This window comes from Amblyomma maculatum, chromosome 10, assembly GCF_055883805.1.
Source record: "Amblyomma maculatum isolate TAMU_Amacu chromosome 10, ASM5588380v1, whole genome shotgun sequence".
Classification (NCBI taxonomy): domain Eukaryota; kingdom Metazoa; phylum Arthropoda; class Arachnida; order Ixodida; family Ixodidae; genus Amblyomma; species Amblyomma maculatum.
This window is the reverse complement of record NC_139353.1, coordinates 41,334,084-41,360,572: the sequence shown is the minus strand read 5'-3', so window position 1 is coordinate 41,360,572 and position 26,489 is coordinate 41,334,084. Positions and strand designations below refer to the sequence as shown.

The 26,489-nt window shown below is 45.2% G+C and overlaps 2 protein-coding genes across 4 annotated transcripts in view; one reads left to right on the top strand and one right to left on the bottom strand.

Moving 5' to 3' along the window:
- The window catches only part of sdt (MAGUK p55 family member stardust), a 55,042-nt gene extending 40,516 nt beyond the window's left edge, over nt 1-14,526 (top strand). For 2 of the 3 annotated variants that reach the window (XM_084582571.1, XM_084582574.1), the window contains 6 exons: nt 942-1,129; nt 3,538-3,602; nt 3,667-3,747; nt 6,396-6,563; nt 8,822-9,024; nt 13,248-14,526. In XM_084582571.1, the coding sequence (XP_084438697.1) occupies nt 942-1,129; nt 3,538-3,602; nt 3,667-3,747; nt 6,396-6,563; nt 8,822-9,024; nt 13,248-13,559 (1,017 nt within the window). In that variant the 3' untranslated portion in view covers nt 13,560-14,526. The remainder of the gene's footprint in view (nt 1-941; nt 1,130-3,537; nt 3,603-3,666; nt 3,748-6,395; nt 6,564-8,821; nt 9,025-13,247) is intronic. The other variant, XM_084582572.1, reaches the window with a different exon arrangement.
- Nucleotides 14,461-20,500, bottom strand: LOC146176256 (putative methylmalonate-semialdehyde/malonate-semialdehyde dehydrogenase [acylating], mitochondrial). Its single transcript, XM_084582575.1, has 13 exons — nt 20,306-20,500; nt 20,079-20,123; nt 19,913-19,987; nt 19,466-19,627; nt 19,328-19,406; nt 19,108-19,262; nt 18,879-19,026; nt 18,747-18,811; nt 18,589-18,645; nt 17,320-17,691; nt 15,113-15,292; nt 14,720-14,818; nt 14,461-14,637 (listed from the first exon to the last, which is right to left on the bottom strand). Exons 1-13 carry the CDS (start codon nt 20,339-20,341, stop codon nt 14,536-14,538), a joined length of 1,575 nt encoding a protein of 524 aa, XP_084438701.1. The 5' UTR covers nt 20,342-20,500; the 3' UTR covers nt 14,461-14,535.
- Nucleotides 20,501-26,489: the final 5,989 nt, after the last annotated feature.

Genomic DNA, 26,489 nt, shown 5'->3' with positions numbered 1-26,489 from the left:
TGAGTAAAAAGTGGGTGGGGATGTAATTAAGCAGTTGACTGAACCTGCCCCTTGTGGCACATCCTGTAGATAATGAGCTTGATGTGCATTACTCAGATTCTCTTGGGGTTTCAAACATCCTGATTGTGTTTCGCGCTTCTTGGTGGGAACATTGTGCAGATGCATAGCCGAGATAACCAGGAAGTTTGGCAGGTTAGGATGATCCCATTATAAAACACGATGAAAAAACAAGGATAAAAGTGCTAGTGGTGCACTCATTTTGTCTTTCATGCTAATTATTTTTGTATGTGTTGTATTAATGGATGCATGGCTGCAGGAGGGGTTACTTACTGGTGACGGTTTATACCCTGTTTATTTTTCATATGCTTAGATATCAAAATAAATATGTTAAGGTACACAAGGCTTGAGTGAGTGACAGCTACAGGAACAGTGAGAATAAATTGCGTTGTCCCGTATGAGTAGGTTATTGCATGCTTACATCAAAGAAACAACTTGCACTAAAAACGGAACTTTTATAAGCCAGACAAAGCCAAAAAGTGAAACAGAGGTGTCACCATCACTGGCCAGTTTTTCATGCAAACTGTGGTGTGTCGATGCAGCCTTTTCACGAAGGTACCAGAGGCTAGGTTATACTGTCATTCACTTCAAAAGATTAGATACAGTTCGAATCGAGTGACAAATGCAATTTTTTCGGCATTAAATGCATCTATTGCAACTGGATAAGCATCAAAATGCCTGGAAAGAGGCATGGAATCAATTTTTACAAAGAACAGAAATAGCATAGAGTTGTCGGGAACGTCATTTAAATTTGAAAGGGTTGCATCAACATTGAAGCCTTCTTATCTGAACTAAGATTCCAACGATTTTATGGCATGCTAGGCTCACAACATTGAACACTGCTTGAACATGTTCTGCTCTCTCCCTTCGTTTCTCATTGTCAGGCCCACTTCGACTATGAGCCGGATGAGGATTTGTACATTCCATGCCGAGAGTTGGGCATTCCGTTCCAAAAGGGTGATGTGCTGCACGTCATCAACCGGGATGACCCCAACTGGTGGCAGGCCTACCGCCAGGGGGAGGAGGACCAGACACTGGCTGGCCTCATCCCTTCCAAGTCCTTCCAGCAGCAGTGAGTTTCACAGTTCCTTTCCTTTCCCCGTCTTCTTACCCACATTGGAATCCTTCCTCGATACAGTGGTATGTGCCTTAAATGCATTTCATAATCTTGAGGTTGTGAATTTTAGTGTCTTACTTATGTGACAGTCATAAGTACACCTGGTGTCAGGGTTTTGCAGATCTGATAGCCAATAAAAAAAATTTATACTTCCCTTGCTGTCACCGTGCATGTTCCCATTGAAAATTTCAGTCCACATACTTGCCATGGCTGCCAGAAAAATATTTTTTTTTTTGCAAGTCAAGTGATTGGTAAACTCTAAGGGTGTGCGAATATTGAAATTTTCAGATATGAATTAAATACAAATTTGAGAAAAAGGTGCCTTCAAATATCGAATATCTGATGAATGGAAAATATAAATATAGCAAACATTGCTCTTGTTTATTTCAGAATTCCCATGGTATCTGCAAAACAAATTAAACTAGAATTGCGCAGAAGTATATAATCTACTGAAAAAATTCAGTAAAAATTTTCTGCTCTTGTCCGTATACCAGATTTTTGTACAAGGAGGGCCTGCATGAAATCGGGTGGAGCTGTCATGTCACTGCTGAATACACTAAACTCTCGTTGGTTTGGCCTTCAAGGGATAGAATAAAAAATGTATCAATTGACTGAAGTTTCTAATCATCGAATTGGTGTGAAAAAATTGCCGAAAACTGCATGTATCACAGTAACTTTATCTGACGAACACTGCACAATGGTTGTCTGCATTTAGGATAAAACCGAAAGGAAAACTGCGTCATTTTCCCGGTTTCATCAAGTACCTCACTTTTCGCATACTGTTGAAAAGGCCTTCTTCACTAAAGGGAAGGTCCATCTTCGCAAGACGGCCCCTATCGTGTTTTTAGGGTGCGCACTGCAAAGTCAATGCAGTCAAGCATTGCGGTGAAGCGAGCAGCATGGTGAAACTGCAGTGAATTTGGAAATTTTTGTTGTACTCAGTAATTTTTAAATGTTTGGAAAATTCCAAGTACCAGTTTTTTAACACGAATCTAATAACGAGCGTATTCAATTCTTATTTGGAATTTCAAATATTTACTCACCCCTGGTAAATTTCTATACTGGTTATTTACTTTGGTATTCTGCTGTATAAGTGTATGTTAACTCTTTCGGGACCGCCCGAAAAGAAGGCAATTGTGGTACAACTTGGAAAATATTTTTTTATTCAATGACATCTTCTGCTAGCTTGTTGTAACATATATTGTTATGCAGCTAAATGAACGCACTTTCACGAGAAAAAAATAGAGATGCCTTAAAAATATACATGATATCACAAAAAAATCTCAAAATATAACTTTTCTTCTTAAAAAAACATAAAAAAGAAGGAAATTCTTGAATACGGAAATAAAAAAGAGTAATAAAAATATTTCAGAATATACAAAATGTGATACAATGCCTCTTTTCTAACTTCAAGACAAAAAAAAGTGGGAGGCTTATGTACAACATTTTTTTTGTGCGTGCTTTCTTGCACCACTTGCGCGGCCTGACGCGAGGTTGACGCCATGGTTCTCAATCTGCGCCGCCGCCGCGCCAAAGATTAAAATCTCTCCCGCGTCGCCGCCTGCCGTGAAAAAGGCAAACTACACCAAAACCGAAAGTTTAGATACTAGACTACTCACTAGATGGCGACACGTGTTCCAATGAGCGGATATTTGAGCTTGAGAGCGCGCGCGATTTGATCGTGCATTTTTACACGATGGCCTATGGCGCGGTCCCGAAAGAGTTAATTGGGTAACCTTTTGAAAATAGCAGTTGACTTGTTATACCTGTTTTTGCGTGTTTTCTCATGCCGGGCATACTGAAATCTGAATGATGTCTTGGCTAAGTAGTCTGTACTTTAGTCCTGCTTGTGTAAATAAAGGGCAGTCTGGAAACAATAATCAAATTTTGGTATTATGGTGCTTTCATATTGCATGTCTCAGAGATGCTGAAAGCCAGAAGTGCAATTCAGCATTCATTACACTTTTTCATGGTCATTGCAGAGCTTAGGTTAATGTTGACTCCTGAATGTGATAGATACATAGGGATACATAGGGATGAGGATGGAAGGCAGGGATGTTAACCAGAAAGGCCTCTGGTTGGCTACCCTACACTAGGGAAAAGGGATAAGGGGATTAAAGAGGGGAAGAGAAAGGGAACGTGGAGCACAGTCAGAGTTTGTCACACAAGCCGGTGGCTGTTAAATAACTAAACAACAATGTGAACTAATGTGTTTTGTTCATGGTGCTAATGGTGTAGAGGCAAAGGCAGAGAAGGAGGATCTTCATACCTTTTTGTGCATCCTTTCTGTGCATCAGTACTTCAGTTGTTGTTGCACAGCATGTTGTGACTCTGATGACCCAAACCTGCAATGCATTCTTTAGGCGTGAAGCGATGAAGCAAGCTCTGGCTGGTGGTGACGCAGGGTCGAAGGAGAAGTCAAAGCGAGGTGCGTCCTTTTTTTAACTCCTCTACAGGAGCATTGGTGCTGATTGTGTTTTCACTCTATTCAGCAGGGAAATTTCTTTGTGCCAAGAAACATCATAAGAAGAAAAAGAAAAAGGCTAGCGGATCATCTGGTCCACTTGGAGATGGTAAGATACATCCACTTGGTACTCCTACATGTCTCTACATGTTGTGATGATAATAATGTAAAGCCCCTCAAACTAAAAGTAGCACCAACATGTGAAGTTTGCCACCCGCCTCCTCTCCTGCGCTCTCCTTCGTCGTTCGACCCTCTCATTGGCCGAGCGCAGTCAAGTGCGCGCGCGCGCTTTTTTTTTTGCTGGGCGTCCAGCTTCCTCCTTTCCAGCGGTGCGCGCGGCGCGCGCGCGGCACATATCGCCGTGTGTTTTGCTGCCACGCGGATTGCTACTAAATCGTTCCCGCTGGCTATTTAATTTTTTTTTCAAGCATGTTGCGCTCTTTGGCCGGCAGCTGATAGAAGCACGGTGGTGAAGGCGAGATCAACCAACGCAGACATCGCATACAAATGGTGTCACGCACTGACAGTTGAAAACGGAACCGTGCAAAATATAAAAAAAACTGCTACCACGCTTCTCAAGTTTCACGGTAGCTTACAATTCAGTCCAACCTGCAAAGAAACCACACAGACTGCAGCTTCGGCAGCCTAGTTCATTTTTTTTCAAGCATGTTGCGCACTTTTGTCAACGGCTGACGGACTCAAGGAGGTGAAGGCGAGTTAAATCGACGCCAAAATCGTGTACGTATGGTGACACACCATGGCAGCTGAACACGGCACCGTCTCAACGCCAAATATAAAAAAAAAATAACTGCTACCTCCCTCCCCAAGTTTATCGGTAGCTCACAAGTCAACCAAAGCTGCAAAGACTCCACACAGACTGCAGCTTCCGCCGCCTATAGTTAATTTGATTTGCAGCTGAAGTTGAAAATACATGGAAGACAGCTGCTGCCACACTTCTCAAGTTTACCGGCAGCTTGCAATCCAGTCCAGTCAACGCTGCAAAGAAACCATACACAGACTGTTCCAAAATTGTTCCTGTCCGCCGCCTAGTTACAAATTTTATAAAGCATGCAGCTGAGTGGCCAAATGTGACGAACTACGGACACACGGAGATGACGGTGAGTTGAACCAACGCCGAAATCGCGTATATGTTGTGTATGACACTCACAGCTGAAACTATTCTGGCAGGAAATCCCTGTCAACATTCGGTAATTATGTTTCAGCAGTGAGTAATATTTTAACCTGAACACATTGTGACAAAATGCAAGGCTCTGGTGAGACCCGGCGCACGGCCGCCTCGATCGGCGCACGCGCGGCGCTGATCGAGACGGCTGTGAAGGGCGCCTGCTCCGGAGAGCGCGCGCTAGTCGCGCACCCCGTAGGTGGAGCCACGGTCGAAATGCGAGAGGAGGAGCGGCGCTGCCGGAGGAGGAGAGAGGAGATGGCGCTACTTTTAGTTTATTGAGGGGCTTTATAATAATGTTACTAGGGGTGACATCTGGTGGTGGCTTGGAGTGTACTAGGCGCTGCACTCGCTCTTTGCTTTGCGCACACGAAGAAAAATGATGCGTTCGCGTCCGTTTGCTATCACTCATTACGCTTCTGATATACAAAAGAACACGGGGTGCCCTTGTTAGCATTATTATTGCTAGAATTTCTTATTTATCTCCTTAATTCGTAATTTACGAGTTCGCATCTACTAGCAGTGTTCCACGATCCTATTAGTTTATTTGGGCAGCTAACACATGGGAACCTCGACGCAACAAAATTCGCGACTTTTTAGAAATTTTTGGCTGCAAGTCGCACTTCGTTGTTTCGAGGTTTGACTGTATCTAATTTCATTATTGCTTTGATAATTCAATGACCGCTGTTTCCATGTCCTGAAGTGATCATTAGGTGCATTGAAGTTGTAACAGACATTCGTACCACTAATTTAAAAGTAATTAAAGGCACGCGGGGCAAGTTCATCAGACTTCTGTTCGGACAAAACTTGATTGTTTTACTTTTTATGGCTGTGTTGGCGTTCATTTCTTAGCAGAGGTGCCTTTGTATTGCAAAGAAACCTGGTGTTAAAGATGCAGTATTCTTTCTTGCCACTTGCCTCAAATTTGTGATACTGACAGTGACAGTGGCATTGCCTAGTCCTAGAAATCAATAAGTGGACAAAAAAACATTGATGCAGTTTATATATGAAAACGGCTTATTGTGAGGTTACATGCATATTTTATTTTTTGGCACTTTCTAGCTTCTGAAAGCTTTCTATGGAATTAGCCGGGTTATTGTTAGCACGCAGTGCCCCGCCGGGGTGGCGCAGTGGTTAAGGCGCTCGACTACTGTGCCCAATCGATGGAGGCGAAACGGAGTGGCGTCCATGTGCTGTGCAATGTCACTGCACATTAAAGAACCCCAGATGGTTAAAATTTCTGGAGTCCTCCACTACGGCGTCTCTCATAGCCTAAGTCTTTTTGAGACGTTAAACCCCACAAACCAAACCAAACCAAACTATTAGCACGCAGTAATCAGTCATTACGTGCCAAATTCAGTTTGTCCTCAGTGTTGCTTTGAAAAATGTCAGAGAGGGCGGTACAGTTTTGGCGGACTCGGGAAATGTGGTACCTCAGCTGACCAGTTCGTGCTTTCAGATGTACAGGCACCACACTACCACACTAAGTACTACTTTGTTCTCGTCGCCACAGCTTGTGGCAGTGTTGCTGTAGTGCTTGCTCTGTTGACGCATAGTTTCTGACAATGACGCAGATGCCGAAGCAAATGAGCCAGTGCCAACGTACGAGGAGGTGTCGCTGTACTATCCCCGGCCAAACTGCAAGCGGCCTGTGGTGCTTGTTGGACCTTCCAACATAGGCAGGCACGAGCTACGTCAAAAGCTCATGGAAGACACTGAGCGCTTTGCAGCTGCTGTGCCTCGTGAGTTTGGGTTTTTTAAATTTGCCCCTATATAACTGGAGTGTGAGCTAATAAAGAACAATAATGCTAGGAGGTTCTTACAGTTAGACTATCTGTCTTGAAAACTTAGCTAAAACCTGCAGTCTTGTTTTGAAGCTATAGTGGCAGGCTCAGCATTAGCATTTTATGAATGAGTAGGTAGACATATTGTGAGTGTCTGCTTTAAGTTGAACACATCTGATTTTTTGAATGGCAGCTCTGAAGTGAAACAGCAGCCTCTTGCGTTTTTCCCTTTTTTGTAACTGGAACTGGTGGTGGTTGCATATTAATAACCAGCCCACATCTTTCCTAGCTCTCAGGAAGAATGCTATGATTTTAGCATTCAAAGCATCTGCGCAGACCACATGAATGGCAACTGTATGTTATTGTGGGAATGAGTTGTGGTCAGCTGCAGCTGCAGTAAGGTTGCCAGCATGCAAAAATAGCTTTTCATATTTGGTTCTGTGCTTGCAGGAGGTGGCAGAGGCAACAAAATAGCTATGAAATGAAGATTATTCTAGTTTAGGCATGCTTCATTCTCAATCGAGTTTTAACAGTAACCACTGAATTTTCATGAGCATGTTTTGGCGCATTCTTATTCCTTGCAGGAGTGAGTCATTCAGAGTGCAGTCACGTGCATTATAGTGCAGACAGAGCATGAAGCACTTTTATATTAAATGTGGAACTAGAGCATGCTTGCAATCTGTTTATGTTATGCATGGCCTTTTCGGAATGAAATTGGGCTTTTTCTAGTCTTGTTGCAGCAACTTTCCTGCCATTTCTTCATACATTATGTGAACATCATCCTGCTTTTGTCAAAGTTTAGAAAACATTTTATTATAAACACAGCAGACAAAGCAGCAACTTTCTGTGTTGCTGACTGTAGGTCCTCCATGAATGATTTTTATTTCAGTAATTGAATGATGTTCGTGCTCAGGCTACTGCAGTCTAGCCCGGTTATAGCAAAGCCACTTATATAGAAATAGCGATTATAACGAAGGGATTTCAATTATCCCGCTCGCATTTTTGCATTTTCAACACAGCTTGGCTGTGTTGAACGAAGTAATAAAAGTGTCTCAGCAGATTATAGTGCAGAGATGTTGTAGCAAATGAAAAATAATCTATCCCTTTGAACACTTTTATGCCTTTCAGAGAAATTTCTGCGCGAAATAAGAGCGAAACCCGAATTATTGCCGCATGTGCGGTATCCACACAAAGTGAAAGGTTGTTTCACTGCATAGCTTGGCTCGGTACCTCTGTTGATCCTTGATTTCTCAGCTATGTCGGGTCTAGCAGGCTGGTGACCACCGCAGCAGCTGACACTGCATGGATGTATGTTGGGAGTTCGGAGCAAAACTTAGCTTTGCATCTGGACGACGTGGAGGCCGCAGTCCTGATGTCGGCGCTCACGAACCGTGTTCAGGGAACACTGGAACCACTTCTCCTAGCTGTGATAAATCAATTTGCCAGTAGTCGATGACTGATTTTTCGGACTCACTAGGGACTGTGGAAGCGTTCGCCAAATTAAATTGTAAAGAAAAATCGCTTTACATAAATTCTGAGTGGCACATAGTGGCGGATGGGGGTTGGCAGCTTTGTGCCCATTCTGATGCTTGACTGAGTTGCTGCGCAATATCTAAACAGACTACGGGCGGCAACCTTCGTTTTATGGCTGTACTGACGTTGACACGTGGCGCGCGAACGCGCGCACTTAGACGAGGTACAGCCGCGGAAGGGAACCTGCCATGGCAGATTCGCTGAATTGTAGCGTTTCCAGGCTGCTTTACCGCATAGCTCTCACAGTCCATGCAGTGAAGTGCCCTCAAAACGCGGCGGGGCCGTCTAGGAAAAGGCACCACTGCTACTGCATAGCACTGCGATAAGGGCTGTGGAGGCGCGCACGATTTTGGAGCAATTCTTTCAGGGGCTCACATAAGTTTTATCGTGCATGCTGTGGTGCCGCGAATGCGGAATAATTAGGCATGTCCAAAAAATCAAGGGTCAGAATTTTCGGTCGGCAACTGTTCCTTTTTTTTTTTTTTTCAGCCCTGATGTATAACAAAATAGCGGATACAGCGAAGTTATTTCCGATTCCAGCCGAATTTGTTATAACCGGGCTAAACTGTACTATAATAGTGCTCATAATTTAAATCTTTTGTGTCCTAATCTGTGGGTAGCATGAGAAGAAAAAAAAAAGCAAACCCTTGTGTAACTTTGGAAACTTGTTACTTCCTCGCTAGACACCAGCCGGCCGCGAAAAGATTCAGAGATAGACGGGGTAGACTACCATTTCATTAGCCGCCCCCAGTTTGAAGCTGACATCCTGGCGGGCAAATTTGTGGAGCACGGAGAATACGAGCGCAACTACTACGGTACAAGCCTTGATGCCATTCGGAGTGTTGTAAACTCTGGCAAAGTCTGCGTCCTGAACCTGCACCCACAGGTGAGACATGGTGTTACATCATCTGGTTTGATTCTTTTAAACACAATATGAGCAAGCAGACTTGATGGGCCAGTGTTCAAGATGTATTGCTAGAATGGGCAGTGTCATCTACTGCATAGGACTGATGTAGTAGAGGAGCAGCTTGGTGCCTTGGTCGGGAAGTATGGACGATGTTGTTCTTAATAAATGTCATGTGTCCATGGGGGTGGTCAATCCTGGATTGCATGATAGATGCTTCTCTAATGGTGGCTGGATTAATATTCTCTGGTACGCTGTTCATGTTGGACACACACAAATAACATGACAAGAGACACCTAATCTGTTCACCTAAACTTGCGGCAGAAGATTGCAACATCTGCAAAAAGCTGTAGTCTACATTTGTCACATAAATTGGTTTGCTCTTTCCTCATAGGATTGACTGCCAGCACGTAGAAAAAGCCCTTGCATGATAATACTAGGCCTAATATGAAATCATTGCCCTGACAACCATTGAGAGCTGCCGCTGCACACTTGCTAGGTCAGAAATTGAAGTGCAGCGCTGTGCGACACATCATTGTGCCGCACTTCAACACACTCGACAATCGGTAGTGTAACTGACTGTAACAATCCTCACGTTTTTAGAGACGTAGTACGCACAGAAGCAGCCAGACTTGTGCAGCATAGCGGAACGGGCAAAGTTGCGACCCCCATGCAATGGTGTAGCTGTTTTGTAAGTATCACGTTGATAGTTCTCAATTTTCATCCAACCTAAAGGCCATAAATGCCATGTATCTTAGGTTACCTTGGACAAAATGCGTATGACAGAAGCATTGTCCACACATTCAGCTCGTGCAGTTGTACCACGTGCCTCGTGCGCTGGGACATCCAACAACATTGTTTTGTTTTTGTGTTTGTACCTTGAGTTCACGACAGTATTTGATGAAACCAATATGCAAGGCCTAAGCAGGCTATCTGTCGCCATGAACGCTGTGTTTATAGTGGCATTTCGCAAGAGGCGCTTTGTCTTTAGGCATTGCAAGGAAGCTTGGAAGGGATGATTCTGCTCGCGTTGTTGCTTGAGCTACTTTTGTATTCGTTTCGAGGGTCCCCTTGCCCCTCCAAAGATTGGGCCATAATTGAGCATTGACCACTGACGCCACTCCTTCCTACAGTAAGGAGATACTACCTACCTATAACCTTCCAGTGTGCTTCACAATAACAGCACCGAGTAAACTGCTTCGTCACGTGAGTGTTAGCTCAAATTGTAATATACTACCATATTTTCGCGATTCTAAGCCCCCTCCCCCTCTGGCTTCACAAAAAACAATTAACAAAAAAGTTTGCTTGTGAGTCTAAGCATCCCTTTTTTTGCAAGGAAGAGCGCATAGACGAGGCAAGCAGTGCACTTGATCACTCAGTTGTCGAGCTTTGAGCCGTCAGTCTCGAGGTGGCGTGGACTCCCAGACGTGATCTGCGGCTTATTGTGTTGGTGCATTCCAATGCAACACAAAAGCTGGCAGCACAGAGAGCCAAAAGGTGGCCGAAAGCGTTACCTGGATCTGGAATCTATGGTTGTTCTGTGGAACTTGGCAGGTTTCACAGACCAGTGTTGCTTTGGTTGGTGTCAGCTGTTTGAAAGCCGTAAAGGAAGCTGGGACGAGATTCTAGAGGGCTGGCTGCTGCAGCGTGAAGTTCATGCGAACTTTAATCACATTTGTGGAATATGTTTGACAAGTTCATTTGTCAAATAAACTGTTATTTCTCACACCCATCTCATCAAAATATCGCCACAAAAGCGGAAGGGGGAGAGGGGTAGTTCAGATTTTTCATATCTAAGCAGCCCCTCGCACTTTTGGCAATTGCGATTATGAAAAACGGGGTTGGTTTTAATTGAGTAAATGCGGTGATTTCTTTTCGTTGACTGCTATTGTTAACCAAAGATTGTAAGCACGTTTTTTTAGTCTACGAAATATATATATTTTTTTTTTACTTTGTTCCCTCTCCCTTATTTAATGCTTGGAGGCCCTTACAGGCATGTAACCCTTTTGAGGTGCCATTTATTACTTAGATTGCAAACAAGGAACTTTTTGGCTTTAATGTCATATCTAGGCCTTAATGATGTCAATCGATTGGTGTTCCAATGAAAAATAACACCAATGGTCAATTTTTGCAAGCATGTACAACTATTGTGACAAACTGTAAAAATTGTTGGAAACTGTAATTATTCAAACATCACGATATATGAACTCAACGCTGCAGGGATTTTGAAATCACTTCACGTTCCAAAGATGCCCATGACACAAGACATCCAGAAAAAGAATTGCAGCCGATTTAGCTAAGTTGGCCAAATGTGAAGTATGTTTGCTAGCACATTGCTTTTCAAGTGCTTTTGATTTAAGGTCAGACTTTAGGCAAAGATAGGCAAAATTGGTAACTGGGTACCTTAGTAGTACCCGCTGCAGTGGCTCAGTGGTTAAGATGCTTGGCTACTAAACCGAAGTACCCAGGCTCGAAGCTTACCGCGGCGGCTGTGCTTTGATGGAGGCAAAACGCAAAGGCGTCCGTGTATTGTGCGATGTCAGTTCATGTTAAAGATCCCAAGGTAGTCGCCTCCACTGAGGCAGCTCTTTCTTCCTTGAATCCCTCCTTCCTCCCTTGCAGGGCAGTTAAGGTGCTCACCCAAAAGTGTGACTGATACTGCACCTTTTTTTCCCCTATAACCCAATTTACATTTTTTTATATAGTGGTAGTGCAGTATAAAATTTTTGGGCCACTTAAAACACCTTAAGAGGTGCAATGCGATAGTGGTGCATTTGGACCTCTGCGCACAGATGGAAGCTGATGAAGCTGATGACATGCATTGCACAGCGCGAGATTGTGGCAGTTAAATGTACCAGGTGATCGCCTGCTGTGATAGTATATGCTCTCATGCAGTGGCCAGCAAAGCAGATCTGTTCGCGCTGCCATGAAATACCGAAACCCAGTCTCGGTTCAGTTAGCCCTTTCTCTTGGCCTGTCCCGCTCTACACAAGTGGCACAGCTGGTTGTCATCACATATACACACAGCCCTGCCTAGGGGCTCACTGCTGCATTTAAGCTAACACTAAAAAAAATTGGTATAGGTGGAAAAATGTGTCAGCAACAAAATGGCAGAAGACGTGCTACCAATGTGGCTATTTCGCGAAACATATTTTGCTGCGTTCACTAGTAGCATAAGAAAGCACAGTAATGACAAGATGAAGGATGCGAAATAATCCTCAAAAGAAAAAAAGCACTAGCTAGAGAGTATGTATGTATAACTTTATTAAGGAGCCAGCAAACGACGGGTTAAGGCGTAGTGACGCTGGCCAAGCGTCGACCCGGGGTTATGCCCTACTCTGCACTACCTCATTTGACCCGTTTGTGGTGGGTTGTGAGGCTTGTGCTTTTCGAGCGTACCCCAGGCCTGCTGGACGGCCCATAGTTGAACTCTTAGAAAAAAAACTGAGAGTTTGAAACATACACAGTTGTGTACATAGAGTGTGAAAGGGTCAAACTATGCTGATGATAGGTGAAAACATCTGTCTACTATATCGTTGTTCCTTTTATAGTTGTGTCTAGTGGAAAAGCTTTTCGTCCTTAATTTGAACTACCCGCACTGGTATGCAGATTGTTCAGTTTGCTACGAACATTTAATGTTTGCATACTTCTGGTATGAATGCTTCCTTGCCAAGCCCAGAAACATGTAGACATGACACAAGTGATTATTCATGTTCACTGCACTGCTGCATGCAGGACAACTGTGCTATTGTCTCATATTCATTTGTGAATCTTACTTCACACAGGTGCGCTCTTAGCAGCTGTGGTGCAGCTGAAGTTCTGGGTGTATTGAATGCAGTGTGCCTGTATCTGCAGTGGTTTTGGAAATTTCCGAGATTACTCTCTGCTAAGCATAGTCTGGGCTTTTGCGTCAGGTTTAGTAGCTATCTCACTACAAGAGAAAAGTAATCTTTACCGTTGGTATCGTCTTGTGGCCTATTGCTCAATATTGTGCCATTAATACCTCGCAGCATGGCTTTGCTAATAAAACAGTGCAGGCTACAATCAAGATAAATATTCTCCAAATGGCGCCTTGTGTACTCTGAGCAAGAACTTTTTGATGTAGCTAGTTATTTCCAATTTTACTGGGAACAGTACTGCATTTTTGCAGAGAAATGCGGGCGCACAATACTCGAGTGCTTCATTGTTACCTTTTTCTTTGGCAGTCTCTGAAGATGCTGAAGCACTCTGACTTGAAGCCATACGTGGTCTTTGTGGCACCACCATCTTTGGAGAAGCTTCGACAGCACCGCGCCCGCCAGGGTGTCCCCGTGCGGGAGGAAGAGTTGCGGGAGACCATCGAGCGGGCACGTCAAATGGAAGAGACTTACGGCCACTACTTCGACATGGTCATCGTCAACTCGGATCTGGACCGTGCCTATGGCGAGCTGCTCAAGGAGGTGGCCATTCTGGAAAAAGAGCCCCAGTGGGTGCCTAGCGCTTGGCTTACCAACCAGGACAATGCCACGGGCTCCTAGCCACGGGCCACTCCATCGGACAAGACATCGTGCCACCCTGCATGCTCGAGATCCGAGTGCCTAGAGTTGGTGGGAGATGGTTTTGTGTACCGTGACCAGTTGAGCGATGACAAGGAACATCCATGGTGCCAAATGCAAAGTGAATGATGGCAGTATGTGACGGTGTGGCACATCCTCTTTCGCCTTATGTGTTAGACCCAACCATTCTTGGGCACCACAGATGTTCTAGCGTTAAATACTGGTCACAATACCTCAAAGCAATCTCCAGTAACTCTCACGAGGCCATAAGGACAGTGCCCTTCCATACACATGCACGACGGCGTGGGCTGGAGAAGCCCAACGTCCATGTGGGACTTTTCGGATCGGATGGTGCAGCTTGTATATTGAGATTTAGACACAATGCCATTTTTTATGTATGATATAGGAACTAGAAAGTTTACTACTGCCAGACAGTGCAGCTCCGGTCTCTCTTTTGGTGGGACACGATACTGACAGCTGCTGTGTGACTGTTCACCACGTCCCACACCTCATGCCAACAGCGCAGAAAGAATGGGAGCTAAGCTGGGCAGTCAGTACAAATCAGAGTTTGTGAAGCTGTTTGTTTTTTTAGGAGAAAAAAAAAAGGATGTGCTAACCGTACTGTGTGTGTGTTGTCCTCAAAGTGTTGTAAAGTGACAATTTTAAACACTTCATGAAGAAGGCAGCACAGTTAATGCCTGTACAGTAAACATGTGCTGTATTGTCTGAAGTGGTCATGCAGATCTGTGTCTTGTGCATAGTTTGAAAAATAACTCTTATATTTCCCTGCAACCAGCATTTGGTTCTTGACACCTGTAGAGGCCATAAGGACGACTACTGTGATGCACAAAGTTGGTTTCTTGGTGTCAGACGCCTAGGCCACTTTACATCATGGAAGCCCTTTATTGAAAACATTTTGTACTAAAGTTTATTGTGAGATGAGTGATGTCTGTACATTTCAGCGCATAACTGGGAATACGGTGGCTGCTTTTGCGTGTGTCGAGTCCTGTGCTCGCCAAAGCTGAGTCACTGTCTTCAGCTGTGTGTAGAAGTTGACTCCCTGAAACGTAAAATTAGGGTACATCAGGCAGGGCTCACAAGAAGCGTGCTAGCTATCAAGAGAGTCACTATTATTTACTTACAGCCTTGCCGTAAAAGTTGTTATCACCCAGGAATGATCCTCGGGACCCAGTAAATGAAAACATAGGCAGTGGTACAGGAATGGGGACATTCACGCCAACCTGTAAACAGAGGTCAGAATCTGATTTTATCTGGAAACGGCAACAAGTTTATTGCATTTACTTAAATAAGGCTCCAGGGGCAATACGAATAAAGATTAATCACGATATGGTGATGACACCAACTGTGCATAGAAGGCCTTATACCTAATGCTTTCGGGAGCTTTTTTTCCCTTGTGACAGAAGGAAACTACAAAGGAAGAGCTAAACATTTTCGAATATTTAAATGGGTTTGCCCAACTGCTTTTAGAATTACAAGCTAAATACTTTGCTATATTTTACCTCCAGAAAACTTACCTGTCCCACATCAATCTCTTGGGTGTATCTTCTTGCAGTGGCACCGTTGGTGGTGAATATGGCAGTGCCATTGCCGTAAGGGTTTGAGTTGATGAGAGAAATTGCATCGTCCATGGTATCAACATTCATCGTAAGCAACACAGGGCCAAAGATCTCTTCCTGGTAGCAGCGCATGTTGGGCTACGAGAGAGGCAAAAGGGTTTCAGCAGATACTCTTGTCACTACTGGGAGGGCTTGACTGAGAATTCATACTTAATGTGGCTCTCTTACGGGGGAACACAGGAATGAGCTCTGCACATCTGTTCACAAGGCAACAAAAACTTTCATCTGTTGAACGTAGTTAGTAAAGAGTGTCCCACTAAAGTAAACAGACTGCCACTGCTGTTATGTAAGGCAGTAGCACATAAACCAGCACACAGCTTTTTCCCCCTTCTAGTGGCAAAAACTTCATTCTGGAACATCAGCCTGCTGCTCCAATTTTACCAGAGTGACATAGCAAAAAAGAGGGCAACCTCTCAGTACGATGCATTACAGAAAACAGTTTGGCTGGCACTGCAATGCTGCTACCACGTAACATTTGCACGAGTCAATAGCCAACATCAAGTATTTTTAAGGGTAACTGTCATATTCAACATCCTGCAAATCTCCAAAAAGGCAGCAAATGTCATTTACCAATTTAGCAGCTACACACCTGATTAGCTTTCACTACATTCTTGGTAAGCACACTAACACTTGCACTTGCCAAGTACCATTAGCATGCAACTTTCCACATGCTCATTTTATGAGCCATCTGTGAGTACTATATGTTTAATTCTGCAGGAAGCATTGTAATACTGAACATCAGATAATTAGAAAAAGTGATTGCAAATGGTTTATGGGGCTTAATGACCTAAACCAACTCTGTCTATGAGGGATGCCGTAGTGGAAAGCTTCAGATCATTCCAGTCATTCGGGGTTCTTTAACGTGCACTGATATTGCACAAACATTGGCGCTTTGCGTTTCACCTCTAGCGGAATGCAGCCGCTGCAGAAAGAATCTAATCCAAGTCACCTGGCTCAGTAGTTGAGTGCCGTAATCACTGAGCTGCTGTAGTGGAGAGTGCTCACAAATTATTTTATTTCGAAAGGATTACTGACTGGTAACTTGTTAGGCAGCAGCTGACGCATCGACCTACTGACACAACTATGCATATGTGAACCACATTATAGCAGACTCTGCTATAATGTGGTTGAGGTTAAGATGAATTCTTGAAGATGAACATGACACCATTAGTTGGTTTCCTATAGGACTGTGTAAAAAAGGAAACACTTAAATATAATTGTTTCACACGTCCTTCGGTTAAGATGACTGTTCGCAGAGACCGCAAACAACGGCTGCCCTACCCAGCACCACTGGGAGTGTTTGCGTGACACTGTCAGGGAAATAAGAATATGCAACATGCTTCTGTGTAAGAAAGTGCACTCCCACATAATGTATTCTGCACACCATCGCAGAGAATTGCAAGGAAGCTGTCTAATGGAAGCATGCTTTTTTGACGGTACAGAAAAGGTAGGGCAGCATCGACAATCGTACGTGCATCAAGTGCCGGCCGCTGCCTCCTACAAACTGAGAGGCACATTTGCGCAAAATGCATCTGCTCGTTTACTTGAGGATTAAAAACTCTGGGGCCGCATTTTTACCTGAAGTGGCGTTGCAACGTGCGTTATCGCAGTGCAGACGTGGCCAGATATCGGCACTACCTACATTACCTATGGCGTATGGAAGAAATAGCCGCAGCTGTGGGGTACAGTGATGAAACAGTAAAAAAAAAAAAAAGAACAAACAAACCCCATTTTCAAATAGGATAACACAGCTGGTTTCATGCTTCGGTGTTTCAGCCCACTTCATGCACAGTGCAATAAACGCTATATATGCGACAGTTTGGAAGGCTATTGTATTGATTGTTTTCACGTAGCCTATATTCGGACACGTCTAGCATTTTTTTTTTTTTTTTTTAAAGGGTCAAAGGGTCATTTTCATTAGGACAGGCTATAAGACGAACAAATTTCCTGGTGCCTTCACGTTTGTCTAAAAGTGAGCATAATGTATAACTTACGTGCACACTTCCTCTATGTTCAGTAACTGGTCACTTTGTTTATCAGCACAAGGTTGCTTGTGCACACACTATAATGTGGAAACTGGTTGTGGTTTGCACCATGAAGCTTACCTTCACTTCCGCAAGAATGGTAGGTCCCACGAAGTTGCCCTTTTCAAAGCCAGGCACCTTAATACCACGGCCATCTAGAAGCACTTTAGCCCCCTCCTGAATCCCACTTTCAACAAGGTCACAGATTCGCTTCTTGGCTTCTGGAGAAATGACGGGACCCAGGTCAGCACCGGGGACATGGCCAGCATTTACATTCAACTTCTTTGCCCGCTCCACAAGCTCAGGTATCCAGTCCTTGGACTCTCCAACAAACACGGCAGTAGATAGAGCCATGCACCTCTGCCCTGCTGCTCCAAAGGCAGCGCCTGCCAACTGGTTGAGTGTGTGCTCTTTGTTTGCATCAGGCATCACCACTCCATGGTTTTTGGCACCCTGTAAGCAATGCGGCACATGGTTAACTGCCATTCACAATGATTCATCTGCCTTTATTTCGGCTGTGACATCTATAAGCACTTTAGAAGAGAAATAAGGAGTGAGGCGATGTGGATGCACTTATAACGTGTACTGGTAGATCACAAGAAACGTTCCCCCCCCCCCCCCCCCCCCCCTGTGAGGGTTATAAAATGGCTGACATTGATGGCCATCCGTTAGACAAAGGTTCATATATGTTTTAAAGGACTAGTGAAAGAAAAACTAAACTAATGGGTGATTCGCCACAGCAAGAGTTCGGCAAAAATTTGGCAACAGGGAAGAGGCTCTGGCTTGGGCTTAACTCAACTTTTCTATTCAAATGTGTTGAATCCGGCAAAGTGCTGGTTTGGCTGGCTTCTTATAGAATTTCAGTATTTCTCAATTTAAGTACACCAAAGCATATTAATGTCCATTACGTCGGCGCTGCGAAGCTCTCATGTGTGGGAAATGACATTCTGAGTCAAATCAAGGGCTCCAGCTTTGTAGGCTTTACACCTAGTATGTGTAATTAATACAATGCTACAAAATTGTAAAAATTACTCTTAACTTCCACAATTTTTGTAAAAACCTCTGTGATCCCTCTTAAGATGCTGATGGCCTAAATCAAAATTCCGCTTGTTTGTCACTAGAGTAAAAAAGTTTCACTTTTGATGCTACAAAATATCTCTAATATGTTCGGTGCAAACTGGAAAGTTTGAGCTGAGCCACAATTCTTTCCCACCATTGCAGTAAAAGAGTTCAGACCACCTGCTCTCTACGTTCCTCTGTATAGATCATGGTGGCTTGCGTTGCTCATGTGTCATAAAGCCACAAAACCCAACAGAACAAGTTCTCTCCATGGTTGCAATGCAAACTTACCATATTGCACTGGACCCTCTTCCCGTTTTTGGAGCCTCGCTCATAGATGAACTTGCCCTATAAGCAAATGTACAGTTTCAGCAAATTACAGGTCAGCAGTAGTGATTAAGAACAAATCCAGTTTTTCGCAAGTAGCTAGGTGCGGTACTCAAACTCACAGCAACATCGGACCCCACAAATGAGATTGCTTTGATGTCAGGATGGTCACAGATGAACCTGACCGCTGCAAAAGTTTATATGTCCGGTTAACAATGTCATGTACAAATGAAGACTACCAGTGTAGCACCAACCTTCCTGCGTTCCATGGAACACATTCACAACTCCATCAGGAACTCCGCACTTTTGGAGCAGCTCCATCAAAATCATTGTGGCTCCTGGATCACGTTCTGAAGGTTTAATCACGACGGTGTTTCCACATACTATAGCCAACGGGAACATCTGCATAGAAAGGAATGGTTGTGCTCAAAGGGAATGACATCATCCTCAAGGTGAAGGGCAAGTATAACAAGCGGAACGCACCCACAAAGGAATCATTGCAGGAAAGTTGAATGGTGTAATGCCGGCACAAACACCAAGTGGAATGCGGTAAGAAAGTGTGTCCATGTCTTTGCTGATGGATGGCAGGGTCTCGCCCAGCTGGAGCGATGTAACACTGCAAGCGTGCTCCACAACCTCTGTGAAATGGTAGAGGGCAGAGGCTGAAAGCACTATTCCACTTTTATTGGCACAGCATACTCACGCAATCCTCGAAGCACATCTCCCTCAGCATCTGCCAAAGTCTTCCCCTGTTCCTCTGTGATGTTGGCAGCGAGTCGTTGCTGCACAAAGATGTAAAGTTGTGCCATCGAAATTTATACTCATATTTGCTTTCTTTTACCATGTTTTCCTTAATGAGCTGCTGCAGTTTGAACATGCTTTGCTGCCTTGTCAAAATTGATGTCTGGGACCATGTCTTGAAAGCCTCCTTTGCGGCGCCGACTGCTGCTTCCATTTCGGCATTTGTACACTTTGGCACACGGGTTACGACTTCATTGGTAGCCTGCAACACGGATGGCACAAGTTATACGCAATTCAAGAGCAGAAGCTCCTAGCTTTCGAGCACGTGACCTTGAAATGCATTCAAAGTAACGCCTTTGCAGCCAAATCCCGCTTATCTGTATGCATTGCAACTGCTGAGCTAAACGTGATAAGATGTGGCGTGACGTCTAACTTTTTTTTGTCTTCTAAAAAGTGGGTAATAAGTTTGTAGCGTTATATATGCACAGAAAATCTAGTTGTACAAAACGGCAGAAATCGCTCCTTGTATGTTGTATGTTGCACCTACCGGGTTCATGAGATCGACCCACTCGGTCGTCTTAGACTCGACGAACTGTCCGTTGATGAACATCTTGGTAGTGGGCTGCGAGAGGAAGTTAAACAAAAGAATAAATATCAGAATGAAAAACTTGGTAGCTTTCCTGCGCGCCGCGGCGGCGCTAAAAGTATCTTACCACACTAGACGAAGCATAGCCTCGAATGGGAAATCTGTGCAGGAGCTGGAAATGAAATAGAAATCAGCCAGCGCCGTGATTATAGCGGAATCGGCATCGCGCTATCGCTGGGAGCGCTGCCACATGTTCAGCATCACGAACTGTGATCGTATGATACTGCGCATAACTCGTGCAGAAACGTTTTTGAGCTCTAACAGATGGCCGCGAAGTGTGAAACAGTACAATACCGTTGTCCTATAGGCAAAGCAAAGTCGTGCAGCCATCTCGCCGGGTTCCTCGGTCTTTTAGGTCACCGCACGTGGAAGCCTACGTGAGTTTAACCCAATGTAACGAACTACACTCGTAACAAGACCGTGACACCCGGCTGTCTGCTTCGCCTTGGGTGGGCGCCTAGCGGAACCACATTGGCTGTGGCTGGCTCCTCTCCAACTGCCGCGGTGGCGCCACATAATGCGGAAGAGGCGCGGAATGAAATTTAAACATTTCTATTCGACGTGAGATAGCGGTAGCAGCGGTAGCACTGTTGCACCACAGGCGATAGCGGCTTACGGAGCCGGGCGACGCGGCGCAATATGTGTAGGCTATTCATTTACTGCAGTTGCAGAACGTGGTGGAAGAAAGATATGCTCCATACTCCGACGCTCCGACGTCGTGGCCAAGGCGTGGCCGCAGGAACGGCACGTGCTGTGCCTGACGCAGCCTTTTAGTGTACTGTTGCGTTCCTGTGTGCTGAGAACATCTTCCTCCATGAATTCCATGATTAACAAGGAAAGTAAAACTTTTTCGTGCCGCCACCACATGTGATCTCGCGCGGGTAATTCAAACTTAGCCATCGTTTACTGTAGCTGTGGCTTGCACCTCGGCACACGCTTTAATGGGGGCGTATACCGACGAGTAGCAACAGCAACAATTGCAAAGAGCTGATTCTCTTGGGAAACTTTAACAGATATATGTTCTCATATAATTAAAACATCAAATATAAAGGAGCTCACATTACGCGATGCATAAAGATCACCTTCCCAGACAATTAGACGGCAACTCCGGGGGACGTCTCGTTTAAGCCCCCACCTCGATCCTACATCCTAACAGGGTAATCCGCAGGATGTCCACTAGAGCTCCCTTCTGGGATATATGTTCTAACTGTGATCATGGTGATCGCGTGTCGGCTCGAGTCACTCGAGAAGTGAAGTGTGCCACGTGCGGGGCGAGCCAGTGCGCGTGAGTTTGTTCGGAGCAGGAGAACGCTTCATCTGAGTCCCCGGTCACTGCGGTATTTTCCAGAACGAAGCGGCAGATTTCGTGGCTAAATCAGCTCTTGATGCATCTGTTTCATGTACCATTCCTGACATTACCATTTTTGGAATGTCCAGTTTCCAGCGTTATCAATACCTATAGCCGCTTCATGCAATGATCCCTTGCTATCTACAGCCGAATACCAGCATCTCATATACTCATGAGTTCGTTCATGCAAATTACGGCAGTGTGAGGTAACGATTACTCTCATGAGATGCAGGATACCTCGCCTAAATCTTTATTTATGTAGATGCGGGATCAGCCCCACAAACCTTTGTGAGGCTTGCGGTGAGATTGAAAATATTGATCACTTCCTTCTCGCTGGCCGAAGGTTTTCACATCAGAGGAGGGTGCATTTAGAAATTACAATTGCACGCTTGGGATTTACGTTGTCGGTCCCGCTTCTACTCTCCTTCGGTGCGAGTGCGAAAGGATTTGCGCTGCCTCAAATTTGTCAGTACTTACATAACTACATCACAGCTACGGACAGATTCCCTTGCTAATTGTATTCCAAATTTACAAACTTCCAAATTTTTGCTTCGTATTTTTTTTCCTTTCAATCAATTTTGTAGTCTTAAATCTTATGTTTTTGTTTATTTTACAATTACTTTAATGCGCTAATTCAGTTTGTGTAAGAAATTTGGCAGTCACACTGAACCCTGGCTAATCCCCCTTCGTGGGTATGTGTTATATATCAAGGCAGAAGAAGAAGGAGAACGGGACGGACGTTCCTGGGCGTCGCTGGCGGTTGAAATTCATCGTTCTGGGCCTGACGGCATAGGCCGGCTCGCCAGCACCGGCCGGGCACTTGGTCCGGGGTCTGGTGCTGCACAGTGCTTCGCCATCCTGCAAACGACTCCCGGAGGCAGCTAGACTGCTCCATCGTGCCTGCCTGCCGCACTTGTGTCGCCGCACTGGTGCCGTTGCAGTACCCGGGCGTAACCCACCACAGTACCCCGGACAGCGACGCAGACGCCGGACGCAGACGCCGAAGCGTGGCCTACCGCGCTACCGGGCACTCGGACGCCTGGGCGTGAACAGGATCCCACGTCACACTCTGGCCGCCAGCATCTGCCACCTCAACCGGAGTTCGAGCATCGTAGGACTCGCCTCAACTGGACTTCTAGCACCGTCGGACTCGCCTGCACCGGCGTCGAGTCCACGACTGGATCAAGTCATAGTAGGACGGTTTTTTGGACCTGTTTAAGATGTATGCGTATGTGATCCGTGATCCGCTGGTCAAGAAAAGAAAAGCGTGCGCGTGTCCGTGAACCTGATCTGTTAACTGCCACGAGCTCCTGAACGGACCTGGGCCCCCATAACATAATATCACACTAACCTAGGACCACGCTAACTACATCATAGGAGAACTCTCTGGGATCATGCACCATGTCGCACGAAAGGGATGAACGAGAGCCGCACAATTTCCCTTTAATGCCAAAACAAAAGGCACACTGTGGTCACTGCAGCTAGAAATAATTGGTTTCATTGGCTTGGTTTTCGGGGTTTAACGTCCGAAAGCCACTCAGGCTATGAGAGACGCCGTATAGTGGAGGACTTGATAACTCGGGGCTCTTTAATTTGCACTGACATCGCACAGCACACTGGCGCATTGTTTTTCGTCTTCGACGAAAAGCGGCCGCCGAGGCCGGCCGGGATTTGATCCCTCATCCTTGGGAATAGTAATCGAGCGCCGTAACCACTGCGCCACACCGGCGGGGCACTAGAAATAATTGGCGCCGTCCCTAGTTCCGATACTCAACAACGTTACCTAATGTTTTGGTTTCCTCAAATGCACGCACGCACGCACATACGCACACACGCACATACGCACACACACACACACGCACACACACGCACACACACACACACACATACGTACGCACACGCACGCACGCACTCTATGTTGGGGTATTGCAATTGACTGACTGTCCTTTGTGGTTTTTCGGAGCATATAATTATAAACAACTGTAAGCTCACAATTGCACTAGCTGAAACATGGAAATTGCCTCCTTTGGAAATATGCAAAAAAGGCCACGCAATATGCTACATGACATGCAGCTTACCACATGAGGGGTAGTGGCTCAAATATCATAGCGTTGCATATATGACCCTATTTAATGGCACTAAGAATTAAGTATATAACTATTCACGAGAATATTTTTTATAACTTCGCATATCTGCGGTCCAGTACCTGTACATACCGGGGCCTCATTTTGGAGGAGTATATATATAAAAGTACAGATGTGCTTATCTTAATATGGAAATTGCTTTATGCTTTGTAACATGGTATGTGTGTGTGTGTGTGTGTGTGTGTGTGTGTGTGTGTGTGTGTGTTTGTGTGTGTGTGCGGAACGGGGAGTGTGCATGAGATCCTAATATATGTATTACATAGCAATAGCATTCATTGTGTGTCTAAAATAGTACAGGACTAGGCATGCAGATAACTCTGATTTACAGCCTGCGGCAGTGCTGAGCGCCCCCAAAAATTGATTCGGCACACGGACGGTCATCGAACACATTGATATGAAAATTTTCCAGTCATACACGCGTTGAATCAGTCCATAATTCCAACGTTAGTTCAACACAAAAATAATTAACTAGAAATAACATTGAGAATGGTAAAATCTAGCATGGATGCCAACTTTTCCATTAAAATTCAACTCAGCCTCAATATTCTGCCCATCAGCCACGCCGGATTCCAGCTCAGATTAAATACAGAATGCTGCGTCTGATCATGATTATTTTTATAAGGAAGAACTGGAAACAGAACATCTTTGGAGACATCATAATTGCATGCTTCTTACAAGCCCCTGAAGAAGGCTAAGAATAACAATGTAACATTTAGTTGCGTCCGAGGAAAGCCTTCTAAACAATGTCCCAATAAGTTCCGAAAACACCTCAGACCCAGAGCGGTATCGTTTGGGAACTCCCGAGGAAGTCTCTTCTGGTTTCACTTGGTGTGTTTTTGTTGGGACTTCCACAGACTTCCACAGGACATCCCAATCTCCCATAATCGGAATCCATATGGGACGTCTCTGAAACACCTGTGTGTTGTCTGGATTGTAAAATTTATATAGACGCACCGCGGTAATCGACAACTTCCTGAACTCATAAAAGCGCGTCTGCTCGAGCACAAGACGCGAGTAAGTGGGCGTCGTAGGCGCTATGCTGCCCCAAGTGCCAGCGCCTTTTGCGATGACAATATAGAAATGGCGGCCATTGCCTCAGCCGCCACGCATGCCACCTGCTCCTATATAATACCCGACTCTATGGCTGTCTATTGCAATCATATCAAATAACGGATTGTTCCCCCTGCCACCAGAATATTTTTAGAAACAATGACGATTCCGACACCAAGATATGCTTCGTTTGGTCTCCGGAATATCTAGGCGCGGAAAGGAGCGAATGCGTGCATGCCGTTGCCCGATCTCTCCTCTCTCCAATCTTGACCCCTCCCTCCCTTATCTATTTTCCCTAGCTTTTTAGACGAGAGGCACCCGAGGTCCGAGCTTCGCAGCAGGGCTTCCCAGGATTCTTTTCTATGTATGTTTAGTTAGTGTAAGGGGGTGTAAAGTGTAGCTTCTTGTTTTCCTTTTTCTAACATGGTTAAGCTACAGACAGGCGCAGCTGTTCAGGCCGTTCACTCATCGGGCGTCAGTTTCGCGCTCGACTAAAACAAATTAGACGACCGTCCGCTGATTAGTTTCATCGGCGTTGCGGGGCCGCAAAATTTCACACTACGACGATAGGTGACTCTTGGCCCTGCTGGCGTCGTTGCCTTTGTAATATGCGAGAGATCAGTGCGTCGATAAGCTATGGAACCTAATACCTATCACCGTGCAGCCCTCTGACTGTGCCTTATGCTGAAGAAAATATGTCTTACTCTACATCACTTTCGTGCGGTAACATCTTCAAAGCACTTCTGCATGGACGACCACTGTGTCAATCGTCAAAAAAGAAAAGGAAGAGAGACGTGTCCTTTAATATTGCCGCCTGCATAGCAGACGACGCTCCGCCGCGTATCCTCTGTGACGTCACACGAGCATTCGAAATGGGCTGTCGCTCTAGGTGAAAGGAGCTTCCCGATTCCAATTTCTATCGCGCTTTTTTTTTTTTTTTTTGTAATATGCGCTGCGCTCTGGGCGTTAAAACTTTGCGAGTAGAATCGCATACCTGTATATTATCCATAGAAGTATAAAACGGTAATACATCAAACGACCCTGTCATCCTTGTAGCTTTCAATGTAGTACTGTCCTACGATAATGTTGTATGCTTTGGCTGTCTCATTGGAACCTTCACGAGAAACAGCCATCATTCCTTATTCTCTGATATCAGTGCCTGGAAACTCATGGAAAGATACATTTGCTCTATATTGAGCTTGTCATTTCTCTTAGGCACGGTAAGTTGGCACGTATCGCATGACCTGGCGACTTTTTTAATGTCAGTCTGTCATCATCCTCATCAGCCGGACTATACCCGCAGCAGTCCTCGGGAATTTTGATAAACACGCCCAGTACTGGAATTCATACCGAAGTAGCGTGAGCCAGGCGCCGTCCTTGCTCAGAGGAGCGCTGTAGTGGAAATAGTTATTGCATACGCTAGCCGGTCCCTCTCAAGAGCTGAAGCCAATTGCTCGAGGACCATCTAGGAGTAGGAGTGCCTCGTGATCATCTGCGCCACGTTGAAGTTCCGCCCGTACGTTTACGGGAGATCACTGATGGCAGTAAGCGATCACCATGAGCTCTGCTGGCTCGCCAGTTGTCTAGAAGTCTGGCCGCAAGCCCCCCCCCCCCCCCCCCCCCCCCCCCCCCCTTCCCCTATTTTGCGCACGCAGACTGTTGGTTACGAGCCGGCATTTACGCGCCTCGAAAAGAAGGAAACACGGAACGAAGGAAGGACAAGTGACTGTGAAGCCATGCCCGACGGTGTGAAAGCATCCCAGCGGCGACCCGTACCCGGAAGTCTTTAATGTTGCACGCAATAATTAAGCCGTACTATACGCGCGCTACAGAACTTTTAATGTTTAAAGTTTCTGATGTTCGTTTTTCATTCTCCATTATTGCAAAAGCAATATTACGCCCATGAGCAGCATTTCGCGTAATCCCGGAACGTGCC

What these genes read in the sequence shown, in the direction of transcription:
- LOC146176256 (XM_084582575.1), bottom strand. Translation starts at nt 20,341, where the DNA reads ATGGCTGCACGACTTTGCTTTGCCTATAGGACAACG. An exon ending in GGGTCGATCTCATGAACCCG is followed by an intron (nt 19,628 to 19,912) that starts GTAGGTGCAACA and finishes TCCGTGTTGCAG; the next exon opens with GCTACCAATGAAGTCGTAAC. An exon ending in AAGAGATTGATGTGGGACAG is followed by an intron (nt 14,819 to 15,112) that starts GTAAGTTTTCTG and finishes CTCTGTTTACAG; the next exon opens with GTTGGCGTGAATGTCCCCAT.